This window comes from Triticum aestivum, chromosome 7B (genome assembly GCF_018294505.1).
Source record: "Triticum aestivum cultivar Chinese Spring chromosome 7B, IWGSC CS RefSeq v2.1, whole genome shotgun sequence".
In the NCBI taxonomy this organism is placed as follows: domain Eukaryota; kingdom Viridiplantae; phylum Streptophyta; class Magnoliopsida; order Poales; family Poaceae; genus Triticum; species Triticum aestivum.
In genome coordinates this window covers 712,192,797-712,210,499 of record NC_057813.1, presented here as the reverse complement: position 1 = coordinate 712,210,499, position 17,703 = coordinate 712,192,797, and the positions used below count along the sequence as shown (strand labels likewise).

Genomic DNA, 17,703 nt, shown 5'->3' with positions numbered 1-17,703 from the left:
GACTCGATGTCTAGATGTACCCGGTCATACCGCCATGTTGGTCAGGGTAATGACTGAGGCTGGATACCGTTGGTATCCTGAGTACACGGTCGAAGAGCAATTCCGAGACTTTAATCAAAGCCAGTATCTCTGCATTGTCAGGATATTTCCATCCTATCCTGGGTCCACCGAGCCCCTTCACTGCTCCTATGGACTCGGGGTTACTATTGAGATGGCTGTGCAGGACGCCGCCTACTCTATGATGACCATCATGCGAGTCAGATCTGGTCTATTTCGGGACTCTGATTTCCGGTATATGCCAGGATCACTGCCGGGAGCACAAGGGTATCTCCAGGCTATCTATGCTGACCCCACTCAGGAGGATTCACGGACTCGCACCACTGCTGAGATGCTCGAGGATAAGGACCGTGAAAATCGGGCCTTGAGGTTAGAGCTCTTCAATACCCGTGCTGACCATTGGGCCACATTGATTCGGTTTGCACCGGCGGTGCAAGCTGGATATTCGGATATGCGCGATCTCTATCCTGTGAGATCTGCTTTGCCAGACGTGATGGGTTGGCGTGATGTAGGAGGCATCACCCCACCTCGCGGTCCCCGCAGGCCACCGTCTGTTGGTCCAAGACCTCATCCTAGCCCCTATGGTCCACAAGCTCTGCGAGATCGTCTGTTTCCGGATGATCATGTTGAGCTTTCAGGCTATGGAGGTGACTTCTACGAGGACTACTACGGATCGGTCTGAGTTAGTGGTAGTATCACTAGTTCGTGTTAGCTGTGTCGTCTATCGTCCTGCGTGACTCGTGGGATATGACCTAGTTTGTATCGCCTTCCGGAGGTGTAGAAAAATAATGTATAGGAGCTTGGAATGCCTCCGATGAGATGTAATCCTCTTTTCACCGTAATAGTACCTTGTTTGGTCTTGTACTAAACCCTGTATGGTGTGTATGACGATGGAATAAAGAAGCAGTTTCTGTATCTACCATGTCATACGGATGATCATCTTGCATTCCGAGTTATTCCTTACATTCTGTATCCTATGTCGGAATTTTATCATCCTGACTAAATCATTGTCTTGTTTACCTAGGATGGTCAACACGCGCACAAACCCTGCTCCCCAAGAGCAGGCCGAAGGCAGCGAAGTCAGGAATGCAAATCTGCCTCATCCTCCTTCCCTAGCCGAGGTTATGATGGAAGCCGAAAGAAACAAGCGGGAGACCAACCGTTTGTTGGAGCGTATTGAACAGAACACGGCACACCATCAGAGGACTAACGTGGTGTCACTCAGTGATTTTATCAAGTTACATCCACCCACGTTCCACCACTCCGTCGAGCCTCTCGACGCTGATGATTGGCTTCGCAATATCTCTCACTATCCCTGTCGTGCGGCATCGCCCACGCCCACCTCGACGCCCTGCTCCGCCACTGCCCACGCCTGCGCGCGCTCCGGCTCGGCGGCTTCTTGTTTGACCAATGCGACCTGAGGGTCAACTCGGCGTCGCTGCAGGAGCTGGCCGTGGACCGCGAGAGCGGGTTGACACACCGCATCGACATCGTCGCTCCCGCGCTCAAGCAATTGTCCATGTCCTTGATAGCCACAGAGGTCAGCATCTCCGTCTTCGCTCCAATGGTGGAGAAGGTTTCCTGGCACTGCTGCTACAGGGCAGGGTCTGTTACCTTTGGTCTCTGGGAGCTTGAGCAGCTGACGCTGGAGACGTCAGAGAGCCAAGGACAGCTCTCTTCGCTGCAGATTCATGCCTCCATAGTATGTCTCCTCTCCTGCTCTCAATTTACTGCGATGGAGTAACCAGAAATTATTATCTATATATAAGTATCCTTCAATTACTTTTCAGTTCCGGTCAAATTTCCCCGGCGGGGCGATCAACTTCATGCAAGAGATAGCGAAGCATATGGTTGCTGCCTTCTCCGCTCTAGAGCTTCATCTCAAAACAGTCGGGCATGTTTTTGGAGCAATCGTGTTCCTTCTCCTTGGAATGAATCGAATTCGAGCAGCTGTGCGGAGGCTTAAGCTCATCCTATGGAGAACAAAGGTAATTCTCAGCTCTGATTACGTATCTTAGTAATGTACAGTGTGTAGTAATTCAGATTTGTTTTTGTTTTAGGTGAGAGAAGGATGCCTACCAAATTGTCCATGTCAGCCCACTGACTGGAGATCCCAAACTGTCTCCTTCACTCATCTTGAAGAAGTGGAAATCACTGGCTTTGAAGGGGTGGGTCATGAGTTTGATTTCTTAAAATTGATGCTCAGATGTTCGCCGGCACTTAAAAAAATGACTTTGAAGCTGTCACGTGATGTGTGGTCGAGGAAAGATGGATGCACAATAATAAACAACATCTTCAAAGAGTATCCTTCCGTGCAATGCTATATTTATCTTTCCTATGGTAAGTGTATGTTCAGCGTGCTCTGTTAATCCTTGTAGGTTTTGTTCAAGCCTAAAGCCAAGTTAAGTTGTGCTTATGCTTTTCAAATTGTGAACTTAGACAAGCCAATTACAAAGTCTGGCTGCACGTGTGTATCCCAGGTATTAGCTCAATGTGATATCTTACTGCTTAATCTATGTGCATACATCCTCACATCTATATTAGTACGGAATTTGCAGTAATTTGTTTGATCCCTTTAGCACCGGCTCCCTTACCATGGTTGCTCTTTTTGTTTTTATGCAATCTTCTGTTGCTCATGACCTTCTGTTTCGCTGTGGATATGCATTCAGTAGCCAAAATGGGTTTCTAAATTGGTTAAAGTGAACTAGTTGTCTCATCTGAATTTTACGGGCCTTCGGGTTTGGTATAAACTATAATTTCCAGTTAAATTCTGTTTTAAGAATTATTAGTTTGCTATTTCCCATTTACCGGTTGGCAACATTCTTTGCTGACGTAATACACTAGATTGAATTGTTGACCAGAGCTTGTTTCTATTTGCCTCTTCCTCAGGGTTCAAGCATGGCTACCAAAATTATCATTGACATGATTCTCATCCTTTCATCTGCAAATTCTTTGGTTCGCATTGGCAAAATCATCCTTTCCCATATTGGGAAACTCGATACATTTTGCGTAGTTTCAGGAGTAATTTTGCTTGGTTGCTTTAACCGATTAACTGTAAGTGAATTGTTGAGTGGTTGCCATGCCAAAATCATGGATGTGATATATTGTGTTCGGCCAACCTTTCTCTCTGGTCATGTGCTCCTACTGATTCTGCTAAGCACATGGTTCTAAATGTCGATACCACGTGTTTCTTCAACAAAACTGGATAAATCTGCAGAGAATGTTCAGTTTACTTCCATCACTTCGACAGTTGAATATAACTAAGAGTACAAACAAGGCAAACAAGGCAAATTACTGAAATCCCGTTGGCCGGACGTGGAAATCCCCAAGCTTAAAGGTGCAGCGCAAACAAGGCAAATTACTGAAACCAAATGGTGTTATAAGGAGTTGGTCATCGTGGGAAATGATGATCTTGTCAATGTACCACATGAATCCTCAATCTGAGGGAAGAAAATTATGTCCACAAATAATATGTAGAGGGTGAGGGCGAACCCTCCGGTGCGATCTGTGTGATTGTGAGCAACAGTGAGCTGGCATCGGTTGAGTTGAGGGATATTTCGGCCAGAATTTGGGATATTTTGGCCAGAATTTGCATAACCGTCGATTTTCAGCAAGGGACAAAATTTTAAATAGCGGGTCATGGAACATAGCAGCAGTCACAAAATGTGCTAAACTGTACACAATGTCGTGTAGCGGATGCCCTCAAAACGCTATAGAGCTATAGCCCACTATTTCAAACTTTAGTGATGACCGAGAAAAAAATAATGGCATTCCAATAGTTAGGCCGAATTTGAGAACATACATGTTAGAGATGACAATTCTAAAGAATATAAATCAAGTTATAATCAAATAATTGTGTGATACCGAGGCGGTGGACGGAGGCGATCCCAAAGGCCACGCCACCAACGGGGGAGGAAGCCGTGCTGCGCAGCGGAGGCAGCCCAAGAGGAGCAGCAGGTCGTCTGACAGGGTGCTGAATTGGTGCATTCTTCCTCCCTCTGCTGGTGGGAGGCACGCAGGCGGCGAAGTCATGCATCAAGTCAGCCAAATGCTTTTTCATACGCATGGATTGCATACCTTCAGATGGGGAGACCAAAAATAGTCTCAGCGAGGCACGAAAAAGTGACGGTGAATCGCGGGGCAAATCTCCTTTGGCAGACAGACTAAACATCAAGGTAGGAGGGGTAATCCACATCCATCCATCTGCCAATGGAGCAGTTGCCCTGCAATGCACCTTCACACTCACACACATACATCATACATCTAATCTCCCTATGTAATCACCGCCACCGACATGGGGTCCTTCCTGTTCTAGCAGCTATTGTTGATGCTGTCGTCGATGTTGGTTTGTCGACGCAGCGTGTATTTATGCGCTATCGAAAACAGCATATCCGTCAAGCACATGCTCTTTTCATCGCATTTGCAACCGATGCCGTGGATCAAAGCCAAATGGAGGAGGAAAGAAAAGGTTTGCTGAAACGAAATGCCAAAGAAAAAGAGAAGAATATTACTGCTTTATTCTGATATCGGATTAGATTGGATGCCCTTTCTGTTTCGGGCTTGGATTTTCATGATTCGTTCTTTGTGACAAAGCTCTCTCGATGCACACGAGAGAAAGCTTGTAGAGGGGAATCAAGCATGGATCAGGCGGAGAATGCTCTGCCGTCCACACGCTAGGCAGAAGATCAATCGATCTCGCGCAACCTTTCTCTCGCTCCACTAGCAGGATGCCATGGACCATGTCCATGGAATGTGATGTGATCATGAGTTCGTGACCATTTCCATCTTTTTCTACGTACATTGATAAGCGCTCTGCTCACTCGTACAAATAGCGAAAGAAAACATCACCAATGTTTCCTTTCCCTTGAGGAGATCGAGGGTCCAGTCCAGACCTTAACTTGCCACTGCGTGGTTGTATCGCCTGGAAGCGACGTTCAAGTCCATAAAATCCCCTTTGTCGAAAAATCGATTGACTTCAATTCAGTCAAATAATGGAGTTTGTATCTCCTCCCCTGTCTTGTTTACTCATTTCATTCTATACCAAATGACATCCAAACAGCACGAGACGTTGATAAACCAATTTAGGCTTAAATCGAGAATGATAAACAAATAACATTGGAAAGTGATTTGGCTTTTACATGACACAACCAGGTCGATACAACCCATGCGTTTTCCGTATCCAAGCTACTCCCTCCGTTCCGATTTACTCGTCGTGGTTTTAGTTCAAATTTTACTCGGCTCGGGGACGGGACTTGCCTGCTCCCGCCACCGTGCTCCCATCCGCACTCCACGTCCTTCATTTGGCATCGCACGGTTGCAGTAATTTCTTTTCCTTTCCCCATTTTTCACTTTAAAAAACGATCAAGAATACCAGTCTAATCCTCATCCACCGGCAATGCACGTGAATGGCCTGGAGTCTGTTCACATCGGCCATGCTCGTGTCGCCGGCATCGGTCACACCCCCGGCCAAAGCTACAAGGTGCAACAGACCTGAACATATAGTCCCGGCCGTCGGCACGCACGAGTAAATCGGAACGGAGGGAGTAGAACGGTACATCTACATGCAGCGCGGCACAACACCGCTAGCTAAAAGAGATGCTTCCCATTCGGTAGCATATGCCAAGCATATCCAGATTTCATCTCGCTCTCATTTCCTCTCGCCTGCACACACATGCATAACACAAGGCATATCAGATAGTGTTTCGGCGCGATATATGAGGGTGAGAATCACAGTGCGGTTCTCCTCTGCCATGGACGCGCAACAGTTAGCCGGTCGGCGAAACTACCGGTCCGTCCATATGCCAAAGGATGATTTGCCCTACCATTCGTAATCCTTCACACTCAGTGATTTATAGGCATGATGTGAATACTGTGCTATAAATTATGCTTTTCTTTTCCTACCTGAATAGGAATTCCAATTTGGAAATGGTAATTAAGTCTGAGGAACTCAGTCCAGATTTCTAATGTTTTTTTTTCATTTCTGCGCCTTTGAAAATAAATTGCAGGATATTTCTGAAGCTTCCGTATTCTGTTTTTAAGTAGACCTCGGGCATATCTTCCATTTAAGTTTGATATTTTATCAATTTAGAAAACTAGCACGGTGGTGCCCTGGGACGACACAATGCTGTTTGTGAGATGACAGTAAAACAAGGGAAAATGTTGGAGGCGAGTATAAACCAAATATTAAGTGAATAGAACAAGATCAGGAAATATGATAATACTATAGAATCCAATGAAAACTGGTGCTGATAGCAAACCATGCATGAGCACAATTTGGATGACCCAACAGCTAGGGTAGGCAAGGTACCAGTTCAGGATACTACCTCAGTTCGTTGGGGATTAAACTGAAGCCTACCAAATAATAAACCAGGTGGAAGATGGGAAGAACTTCAGTGTGAATATGCTCAACCAGGCTTTATAATTGACGGCACGACTTTAGGTTTCAGAAAACTTACAGAGACTAACGATTACATCTTCTTTTCAACTAGAAGCATACTAACCATACATGCAGAACATGTACTCACCAGCGCCAAGGCAAAACACAGAATTCCACGGTATAGTAGACCTTGGAGATGTTGTATATTTGTTTGCACCCAGCATTACCTGCAGATGCCTCATGTCACAGATTCACGGTCATTCTTTTAAGCACTGGCGCACATTTGAATATCAGTTTCAAGAATTCAATCTCATGTTCGCCTCCTTCGAATCCGTTGATCTCCACTTCTTCAAGAGCAGTCAAGGAGATAGTTTGGGATCGCCAGTTTGTGGGTTTACATCGACAACGTGTTGGGCATGTTTCTTTCACCTAAAATCACAAATTATATGTGAATTGTTGACTAAAATGTATTCTTGAGATATATATATATATATATATATATATATATATATATATATATATATATATATATTCAGGGCATAAAATTACCGTTGATTTCTGTAAGATGATCTTAAGCCTCTGCATAGCACTACAAATTCGATTGGTCCCTAGGAGATGACCCATGAGTGCTTCAAAAGAATGTCCCTTTGTTATGAGATCTAGCTCTAAACTAGAAAAGTCAGCAATCATATACTTCTCTATGTCCCGCGTAAATCCGTCCTCTTCACCGTAAAAGTAATTCGAGATCTACAAAAGCAAAATTGGCAGGATATATATCGCCATTTTATAAGTCAGAGCATGCAACAAATTGACCATGAGAGGGTAGGTACACACCGCGCATGCATGAATATGCATTGAAGGGAGTTGTCCTTGTCTCTCTGCCGCCTGCAGCTGGATCTGCTTGAGTCGCCAAAGACCATAGGCATTAGGCAAGAGACCCCTGGGTATAGGACCACGAGACCTTCCCCACCATTGGTGCCAAGACAGTGATGACCGTCTTCTTCCATGGGATTAGGCACATGGTAAATTGCTTGAGCGAGGGGGTAACGATGTCTAAATGTTGTGTCCGTGATTCCTTGGTCTCCACAACAAGCTCCTGCAGCGACGCCGAGTGGACCCTCAGGTGTTCGCTGTCGGAGTGAAAACCAGACATCTTGAGCCGGAACACGCGCAGGCGGGGGCAGCTGGAGAGCAAAGCGTCAAGGTCGACGACGATGCAGCCCGTGAGCGACAGCGTCTCGAGCACGGAGAACTCTACTCCGGCCGGCACGCGGAGGATGAAGCCCGAGTCCAGAACGATGGAGGTGGCACGATGAAAGTACGGTAGGTCGGCGTCAATTACACCCTGTATAAAGCCCTGCGGGACGACGACGAGGACGGTTCGTGCTGCGGCGTGCAGCAGCGATCAGATCCCCGCCGGTTGGAGCCAGGCAGGACGACCAAGACCAACCAGGACCGGGACGTGGATTTCGAGAAGGGAAACCGCCGGAGACACGAGGCCGACCGCTGCTTCGAGAAAGGGGAGCGCGACGCCGCGGAGGACGATCCGGCGGAGGTGGGTCCAGAGGCCACGCCACCGACGGGAGAGGACGCTAGTGCGAGCCGCTGCGGCGGCGCAGCCGAGGCGCGCCAGGAGGAGGAGCAGCAGGTCGTCGGAGAGGGCGCTGATGCGGTCGACTCGGCCGCGGCGGCTACCCAGTCCTGGCCTCTCGATCCAGTCCATCGTACCTTGCGAAAGCAACCGAAATCGGCCGGTCTAGCTCTCTAGGCGTAGATGCATGCGCTAGGGTTGCTGAACGTCATGAGTCGCGACATTATTTGGTTATTGCTCATTTACATTTGTTTCTGGGTTTTAGGTGAAAGAAAGATGCCCCACCGATTGTCCTTGTAATCTCTCAAATTGGAGCACACAGACTAAGAGCATCCCTAACCGATCCCGTAAACCGGGCCGTCCGCTATAATAGCCACCGGTTTAGGGTCCATTCCGTATCCCGGGCCTCAACAAATCCTCCAAATTCGGCCGTCCCAAAGAAAAAGTTGTGGGATCACGCATCTGCGAGCCCAATTCATCTATATGTGGGATTTGACCCTCCTTTTGCAATATCATCTATCCTTGGCTAGAGGGAAATTTCAGGCCCAACAGCTTCCCTCGCAACATGCGCCATGGCCTCTTGAGCTCGATTCCGGCAAAATCTCGCCGCTGCCGCACACCGGCGCCATCGCCCGTCGCTCGCCGCAGACGAGCTCACCGCTGGCCATCAGCGCAACTGCAACGCGCTAGCTAGCTAGCTAGCGCCAGTGAGGCGCCAGCACGAGCTCAGCTGCGCCCGACATGATATACGCGCCAATAGCGGTGGCAGGAGGAGCCTCCGGTGATGGCGTCACAGCAAGAGCTCGGCCGGTGCAAGCACGGCCTGTGAATTGAAAGACCCAATTGTAATTTAGATTACGTATTTAGGGGAGGGGGTTTATGTAATTTTGCCGGGAGCACATTCTTTTACAGGATCTGTTCTACCAAAACAAAAGTCGTACCGTAAAAACGTGAAAAAAATGTTTTGAGCTATCTTGGAAACTGAATTTGTGGGACAAGGTATACGGGGTCTGCTAGAGATGCTCTAACTCCGATTGCTCTTCAAGAAATGGAAATCGATGGCTTCAAAGCAGATTACCACGGCCTCGTGAGTTGGATTTTCTCAAGTTTGTATTCAAGTCCGCACCAGTGAATATAAGACTGACTGTGAAGCTGCCACATGAGGTTTCATCAAATAGCTATAGATACACGAAATTAGACAAACGTCCTCAGGGCGTATTCTTCCGTGGAATGTTGTGTTTATCTTTGCTCAGGTGAGCATATGGTATACATGCATGATTAGCATGCTTCTAGATGCAAAAAAGATATACTTCATATTTCTTGTAAATTTGGTCGAAATCCAGAACCAAGCCAGTCGATCAGCTTTTTCATGTCGTGAATTACCTCTAGGTTGTATGGACAGTCATTCTTATTTCAGTTAGTTTTTTCTTTTGTTTTATCTCTAGTGTGGATGAACATTGAAACCGAGAACAAAAATGGATTTCAAAGATGATGAACAGTGAAATCAAGAACAAAAATTTTAACTAGCAGGCTATGGCAAAATAGCGAAAGCCTCAAAAGGTGCTAAAATTGGCGCTTTAGCGCCGCTAAATTTTATACACGATGCCGTTTAGCATGATGCTCCTTGAAACGTAGGAACCCGCTATTTAAATCTTGATGAACACCAAGAAAAAATAATGTCATTCGAATAATTAGACCGAATTTGAGAAGATGAGGGCAAAGAATATCAAGTTATAGTCAACAATTGGCCTTCACTGTTCTTTTCCAACCGGGCTCACAACCCCTTTCCATTAATTTTGCAATCAACGGAAATACATCAGTCTGTACCCAAGTTCTAAGCAGCCAAACAACTACAAACTAACAGACAAGATAAAATCTTGAGCATAATGAGACTGAAAAGGGGGGAGCGAGTTGGCGCATCATCAGGAAACCCACCGCACGATGATCCTGGAACAGACCATCCGCCATGGGGCGAAAACCTGATGACACTCACAAGCCACTGCCCAAACAAAATTAAGAAGTTCCAGGATGAAACTGCTAGCAAACTTCAGCGACTAAGCAAACCACTGCCATGAAACAAAACTCCAGCGGGCATCAAACCCCAGTGGAAAGCGAAGAGCAAAGACCCAAGCGCTGATCGCATCTAACCAATCTGGATACCATCTCTATCTCCCAAGAGAGGTCTGCCTCGAGGGAAGGATCTGTCCGCCAGCGCAGCAGCCGCATGAGCCAATCTCTTCACTCCAGCCTGGAGCTTTGCCCTTTCCTCTTCCTTCAGCAAACCTGCCAAATACAACATAAAAGAGCATGCCGTGAAAACAGCCTCCAGAGAAGAGCGAACGACATGTTTATCAAAAGTGACTTTATTGCGGAGAATCCAAATCCCCCAACATATTGCAGCAATAATCATCATATAGAGATGCTTCCCACCCGGAAAAAAATTATAAAGCCAAGCAAAACTTTGCCAAAGAGAGCGAGGACAGCAAGATGCCCCGGCCGTCATGCCCAGCGCCCCCCATACGGAACGAGCAAGCGAGCAGGAAAAGAACAAGTGATTCGCCGTTTCAACATTAGTACAGAAGGAGCAAATGGGATTTCCAGGCCAATTCCTAGCACGCATGTTATCACGGGTAAGGATTGCATTTTGAAACAGCTGCGAAAGGAAAATCTTAATCTTCAGTGAAATGGGCGCTTTCCACACCATTTTATAGTTAGGACCTGCTAGGTTTCTTTCCAGCCATTCATATAAGGATTTAGTAGTAAATTTCCCTTTACCACCAAGGGCCCATGAAATCTTATCTGGGGACTCATTCAACGACAGTTTTTTAGCTTCCATGACCATCCAAGCCCATTGTTCGCCCAACACCCCAACCAATCTGCATTTGAAGCCAAGCTCATAATTGCTTGCAGCCCCGGATGCAACAGTGCATTCCTGTTCCTGGCAAATACTGAACAAGTCAGGGAAACGATCTTTCAACGCAGTGTTCTCAACCCAAGGGTCATACCAGACCCTAGTAAGGTTTCCACTCTCAATATCAACTTTTCTACCAGCCATATATGAATCCTTGACTTTCATAATGGCTTTCCAGCAGGGGGAATCCGAGAAACGACTCCGAATGTTAGCTACTGTTTTATTCCTGAAGTATCTAGCTCGAACTATACGCTGCCATAACCCATCACTCGTTTCTAATTTCCACCACCACTTAACGAGTAAGGCAATATTTTTTATGAAGATCTTTAATCCCCAACCCCCCAATCCTCTTAGATCTGCAAACTCTCGTCCACTTAACCTTGTGGTAGCCATGTTTCTTATTTTTTTTCTCCTCCAAAAGAAACGTCTGCGATGTTTATCCAGTTTCTCAATAAAAGTTTTATTGAAGAGGAACATCGACATAAGGAAAGAAGGGATCCCATCCAAACTGGATCCTAACAGAGTCAGCCTGGCTCCAGAAGATGCCGCATAAGCTACCCAGGCATCGAGCTTTTTGATCATTTTACCCTCAAGGAAATCCAGATCCACATTCCTGATAGTAGAGTAGGTAACAGGGATCCCCAGATATTTCATAGGGAGAGTCCCCACTTAGCAGCCAAACATGTTCGCATAAACTAAATCAGTATCATTATCCCCCCCGATGCTAAATATTTCACTCTTCTCAAAGTTGATCTTAAGACCTGACATAAGTTCGAAGAGATATAACAAGAGTTTGATGTTAACAGCTTTGTAAACATCATGCTCAAAACAAAGCACCATCTCATCTGCATATTGCAGGATGCCAACCCCATCCTCAATAAGATCGACAGCTAACCCTTTAATAAGACCGTTGTTTTGAGCTGTAAGCACCATTTTAGTCAGGCAATCAGCTGCAAGATTAAACAGGAAAGGGGAGTGAGGATCCCCCTGTCTCACTCCCTTAGCACTTTGAATATAAGTCCCCACCTCATCATTGATCTTGACACTAACTGTGCCTTTTTTAGAATTTGAGACACCCACCCACACCACTTAGGATTAAACCCATGCTTCTTATGACAATCAAGCAAAAAATTCCAGTTGACTTTGTCATAGGCCTTCTCGAAATCGAGCTTAAGAACCACACCTACTTGTTTTTTGATATGAGTGTAATGCAAAATCTCATGCAATGATAGGATCCCATCAACTATATGTCTCCCTTTAATGAAATCATTCTGTTGAATACTAAACAGCTTATAAGCATATTTGCTAGCCCTAATATCCATGGCTTTGGTGAGTAGTTTATATGGGCAGCGCAGCAGACAGATGGGCCTATACTGCTGGATTCTTTTAGCATCGTTCGACTTAGGCAGCAAAGTTATGATGCCATAGTTAAGTCGTTGCACATCTAACTTGTCTTCATGAAACCACTCAAACATGCATAAGAGATCCTGAGCTACAACATCCCAGCAGTGCTGATAAAACTCAACAGGGATATCATCAGGACCGGGGGCACGATTAGATTTCATCTCAAATAAAGTTTTTTTGATCTCTTCCAAAGAAAAAGGTCGAGTCAAGTCCTCATTCTCTTCCGGGGTAATCATCTCTTCCTGGGACCATAATGTTTCATCGATCTGGCAAATATTGCCAGGAGCTGGTCCAAATAGGGCTTTGTAATATTCAGTAGCATGGGCAAGTAAGTTGTTGGTCCCTTCAACAATAGTAGACCCACATTCCAGGGAAACCATTGAGTTTTTCCTACGACGACCATTAGGTACTTTATGGAAAAAGTTAGTGTTATTGTCTCCTTTCAAAAGCCACCTCTCATTAGAGAATTGGTGCCAATGGAGCTCTTCCTCAACATACATATTATTAAGCTCCACTAAAATTTCCAACTTCCTAGTGTATGCATCCCCACATAAACCATCACCCTCCTCAAGCTTTTCCAGCTTTTGAAGTTCGAGCTTGATAATTCTTTTTCGGATCTTATTGTGCCCAAACAAATTGGACCCCCATCCTTTGAAAAATTTCTTAATCCTCTTCAGTTTAATATTTAAGGAGTCAATAGGATTTATAGTGTAGACCGGCCTAGACCAAACCTCAGAGACCAGAGGAAGGAAATCTGGGTTACTGAGCCAAGCATTATCAAACCTAAAGCATCTGTTGCCTGGTGCTCTAGAGGGAGCTCTCCCACCATCAAGCAACAAAGGATTGTGGTCAGAAATCTCCTTGACCAGCTTATGAACAGAAGCGAGAGGATATAAATCCTCCCAATCAGGGGACATAAGAACCCTATCCAACTTTTCCAACGTGGGGTTATCTTGTTTATTGGACCAAGTATAATAGCCACCAGCCATATAAATCTCCCTCAACCCAAGCAAGTGTATGACAGAATTAAACACCTCTGAGAAGTGGGACAAAGACGTTTTTTGTTTTTCTCTCCACTGTGTCGAATGATATTAAAATCTCCCCCGACCAGATATGGCATGCTAGTACTATGACACATAGATGACAGTTCAGCAATGAACTCAGGTTTCTGCTCATCATGCGTAGCGCCATACACAATCATCAAGGACCAGCTACAGTTTTTGTTCTTATCGAACAAGTTCAACTGCAGGATGTATTTGCCACACTTAGTCATAAGGATATCAAAGTTCTCTTTATTGAGACCACAAAGAATACCACCAGATTTCCCCCTAGAGGGAGCCCATTCCCAATGAAACTTATGATTCGGATCGATCTTCCTGAAAAAGGCAGAATTGTAGGATTCTTTCATAGTCTCCTGAAACCCAATAAAATCAAGTTCATTGACATTAATCATGTCAATAAGGCAGGTGGACATGCCTTTTTTACCCACCCCTACAATTTCAAAAAACTCCTTTCATTTATATCGATCGGGTTTATCCCTCACTCTGGCATTCACTGTTCTGGCGGATCATGTCCGCAGTTATGCGATGGCAAGGTGATGGACAAAGGCGGTCCAAAGGCCATGCCACCAACGGGAGCAGCAGGCTTAATTGACCCCTTTGCTGCTGCTGGGAGGAACGCAAGCAAAGACCTCAAGGTGCAAACCGACTCGTTGTAGCAGCGAGAAATAATCAAGTCGACCAAATGATTTTTCATACGCGTGCATTGCATACCTTTAGATGGAGACAGAGAGATCAACAATGGAGGTAGCGAGGCCCGAACACGTGGTGGTGAATCGCGGGGCAAATCTCCTTTGGCAGATAGACAAAAGAGCAAAGTAAGAGGCGTAAGCCACATCCATCGCTCTGCCAATGGAGCAGTTGCCCTGCAATGCACCTTCACTTCACACTCACATACATACATCATACACCTATTTCACTCGCCAGAGACATGGGTTCCTTCATGTTCTAGCTATTGTTGATATTGTCGTCGGCGTTGGTTGGTGAGAGGAGGAGAACCAACGACCATCGTATTTATGCACCATCAAAAATGGCATATCCACCGAGAACATGCCACTTTCGTTGCATTTGCAGACGATGCCGTGGATCTATCCGAAAAGGAGGCAGAAAGAAAGGTTTGCTAAATAAAATGCCAAAGAAAAAGAAAAGAATATTACTGCTTTATTCCGAGATCAGATTAGATCGGATGCCCATTCTATTTGGGACATGGATTCTGGCGATGCCTTCTTTGTAAGAAAGTTCTGTCAATGCACGCGAGAGAGGAAGCTTGCAGAGGGGAATCAATCAAGGATCAGGAGGAGAATGTGCTGGGGCGCGCCACAAGCTAGGCAGAGGATCAATATCGCACAACCTTTCTCTCGCTCCAAGCAGGATGCCATGGACCATGGTCCACGGAATGCGGTGTGATTGTGAGCATTTCCATCTTTTTCTACATACAATGACGTTTTTTGTATCATACGTACAGTGACCTTAACTTGCCACGGCATGTGCATGATGGCGTGACTGTGATACGCTTTTTTTTCTTTTCTATTTGTACCGAGCGTTGTTCTTGGGTTGATGTTAGCTTGAGAATTCGTTGAGATAATGCATGTTTGTAAAAAAGAACTCGTGCCATGTTAGCCAAACCGACATGTCAATAAATTTCAGATGACACAACTAATTTCAGGTAATTTATAGAGTCTCCTTTTGTTGCTGAATACAAATGCTAAACAGAAGGGCACAATCATCAAAAAAGATTGCGCAAATGAAAAGGAAAACTAAGGTTACCTTCTGTTTCTCATTTATATTTTTTGTGTGTGAATGTTTAGCATATATATAGACACACACACATGCTCAGCCAGGCTATATAATTGACGCCTTGACTTTAGGTTTCAAAAAACTTGCAGGGACTAATAATTACATCTTTGTTTCATCTAGAAGCATACTAATCATGCATGCATAATGTATACTCACCAGGTCTAAGATAAAGCACAGAATTCCACCGACGGATAGGCCCCGGAGATGTTGTATATTTATGTGCATCCAGCATTACTTGGAGAAGCCTCATGTGACAGCTTCACAATCATTCTTTTAAGCATTGGGGCACATTTGGATATGAGTTTCAAGAAATCAATCTGATGTTCGCCTCCTTCGAATCCGCTGATCTCCACTTCTTCAAGAGCAGTCAAGGAGATAGTTTGGGATCTCCACTTTGTGGGCTTACATGGATAATCTGGTGGGCACCTTTTGTTCCACCTAAAGCCACAAATTCTATGTGAATTGCTTACTGTAATGTATTATTGAGATAAATAATCAGAAACCAAGAATTACCATTGATTTCTGTACAACGAATTCGATCCATCCCAAGGAGATGGAACACAAATGCTCCAAAAATATGCCCACATGTTCTGAGATGTAGCTCCAACTCCAGAACAGAGAAGGCAATAACCATATGCTTCTCTATCTCCTGCATAAAATTGCCCGCTTCACCATAGAAAATACGGGGCCTCTGCAAAAGCAACTTGGTAGGGGACGCAGAGTTTCTGCACCCGAGTTCAAATGAGCTCGGATGAACAGTAAAATCAAAACTAAATAAAGAAAAAATTCAAAAACATCCAATTTTTTTGGAAGAAACATTGACAAAAGTTTTAAGTGCTTGCAAAAATTCGTCATGAAATCTCATTTCTAGAAGGCGTGGCAAAAAAAGCAAAATCGATACTCTGAAATGCTACTTTCAAAAGCATTTTGGAGCACTGAATTTGTTTTTTTTTTGCCACGCCTTACAGGAAAGTGATTTCATGATGAATTTTTGCAAGCACTTATAACTTTTGCCAACGTTTCTCCCAAAAAAATTTTTGGAATTTTTGAATTTTTTTCAATTTCACTGTTCACCAAGCTCAAATGAGCTCGGAAGCAGAATGGCACTTTCGCTTGGTAGGATATACTCCCTCCGTCCGAAAATACTTGTCAGAGGAATGAATGTATCTAGACGTATTTTAGTTGTAGATACATCCATTTTTATGCAATTCTCCGACAAGTATTTTCGGACGGAGGGAGTATTATATCATTCACAAGATACAGTTTATAGCTTGCAGTAAATTGAGCGGAAGAGGAGATGCACGGTAGAGGCACGAATGTGCAGCGATGGGAGTTGCCCTTGTGTCTCCGCCGTTTGCAGCCTCAGGTGCTCGAGCTGCGAAAGGCCAAAGGCCAAAGGCAATAGACCCCTCGATATAGCAGCAGTTCCACAACCACAAGACCTTCTGCAACACTGGAGCCAAAACAGAGATGCTGACCTTGGACTCCCCCTTTAAGCACGCGGTCAATTTCTTCAGCGAGGGGGCAACGATCTCGAGTCTCGACAGGGTGTGTCCATGATTCCTCAGTGTCCACGATAAGCTCTTGCAGCGAATCCGAGTGTACCGTCAGGTGTTTGCTGCGACTGAGATACCAATAAGTGCTCAGCTTGAGCCTGAGCAAGCGCAGGCGCGGGCACCAGGAGTCCAGGACAGCAAGCCATGGAGGTCGGCGATGCGGCCCGAGAGGGTCAATCTCTCGAGCGCGGGGAGCTCGACTCCGTCCGGCTCGCCGAGGAAGAAGAGCGAGTCTAGGTCGATGGAGATGGCGCGGTGGAAGCTCGGCAGGTCGGCGTAGATGCCCCACGGGAGGGCGAGGATGAACTTCTCCGGTGCGAGACCCGCGGCGGCACGCAGCAACGATGTGAGGCGACGTGGATTTCGAGGAGAGAAACCTTGGGAGAGTCGACGCGGCCGAGCGCTGCTTCCACCGAGCGGAATGGGACATCATGAAAGACGAACGCGGGCTGGCGGGTCCAGAGGCCGCGCCACCGGAGGGCGAGGATGCCGGTGCCCGCGGCCGCGGAGGCACAGCGGAGGCCGGCGAGGACGAGGAGTAGACGAGCAGTAGTTCGTCGGGGAGGGCACTGATGCGGTCCTTTCTCTCCTGCTGCTCGGAGGAACGCGGATGACGCTGTGATCCCAACTCCATCGGAGCCTTAATGCAGAAATCGTCGCCTGTCTCTGCTGCTCTCCGAGGCGCTGGGACGCTAGGGTTTAAGGCCTTAACGCTGGTTGTTGAACGTCATGAGTCGCTGAGTTTGGCCGTACTTCAGATTCACACTTTGTTTATTTGTTTTTTTAGTTGGAGCCAAGTATAGTTTATTAATGCAATCTTCTCTAATAACCAATAAATATAAATATGCTACGTTCATTAGCAGAGAGTCGCACCCATCCTACATGAAACTCATAATGAGATTTTGAGGTAATTACACCACTAGTGCTTGAACTTGCCACAAGTGTGCACTTTA

The 17,703-nt window shown here is 45.8% G+C and overlaps 1 protein-coding gene across 1 annotated transcript; it reads left to right on the top strand.

Moving 5' to 3' along the window:
• The first annotated feature begins 1,369 nt into the window (after nucleotides 1-1,369).
• LOC123159369 (uncharacterized) lies at nucleotides 1,370-3,171 on the top strand. Its single transcript, XM_044577199.1, has 4 exons — nucleotides 1,370-1,759; nucleotides 1,848-2,045; nucleotides 2,118-2,397; nucleotides 2,947-3,171. The coding sequence occupies exons 1-4, from the start codon at nucleotides 1,577-1,579 to the stop codon at nucleotides 2,976-2,978; spliced, it is 693 nt and encodes a 230-aa protein (XP_044433134.1). The 5' UTR covers nucleotides 1,370-1,576; the 3' UTR covers nucleotides 2,979-3,171.
• Nucleotides 3,172-17,703: the final 14,532 nt, after the last annotated feature.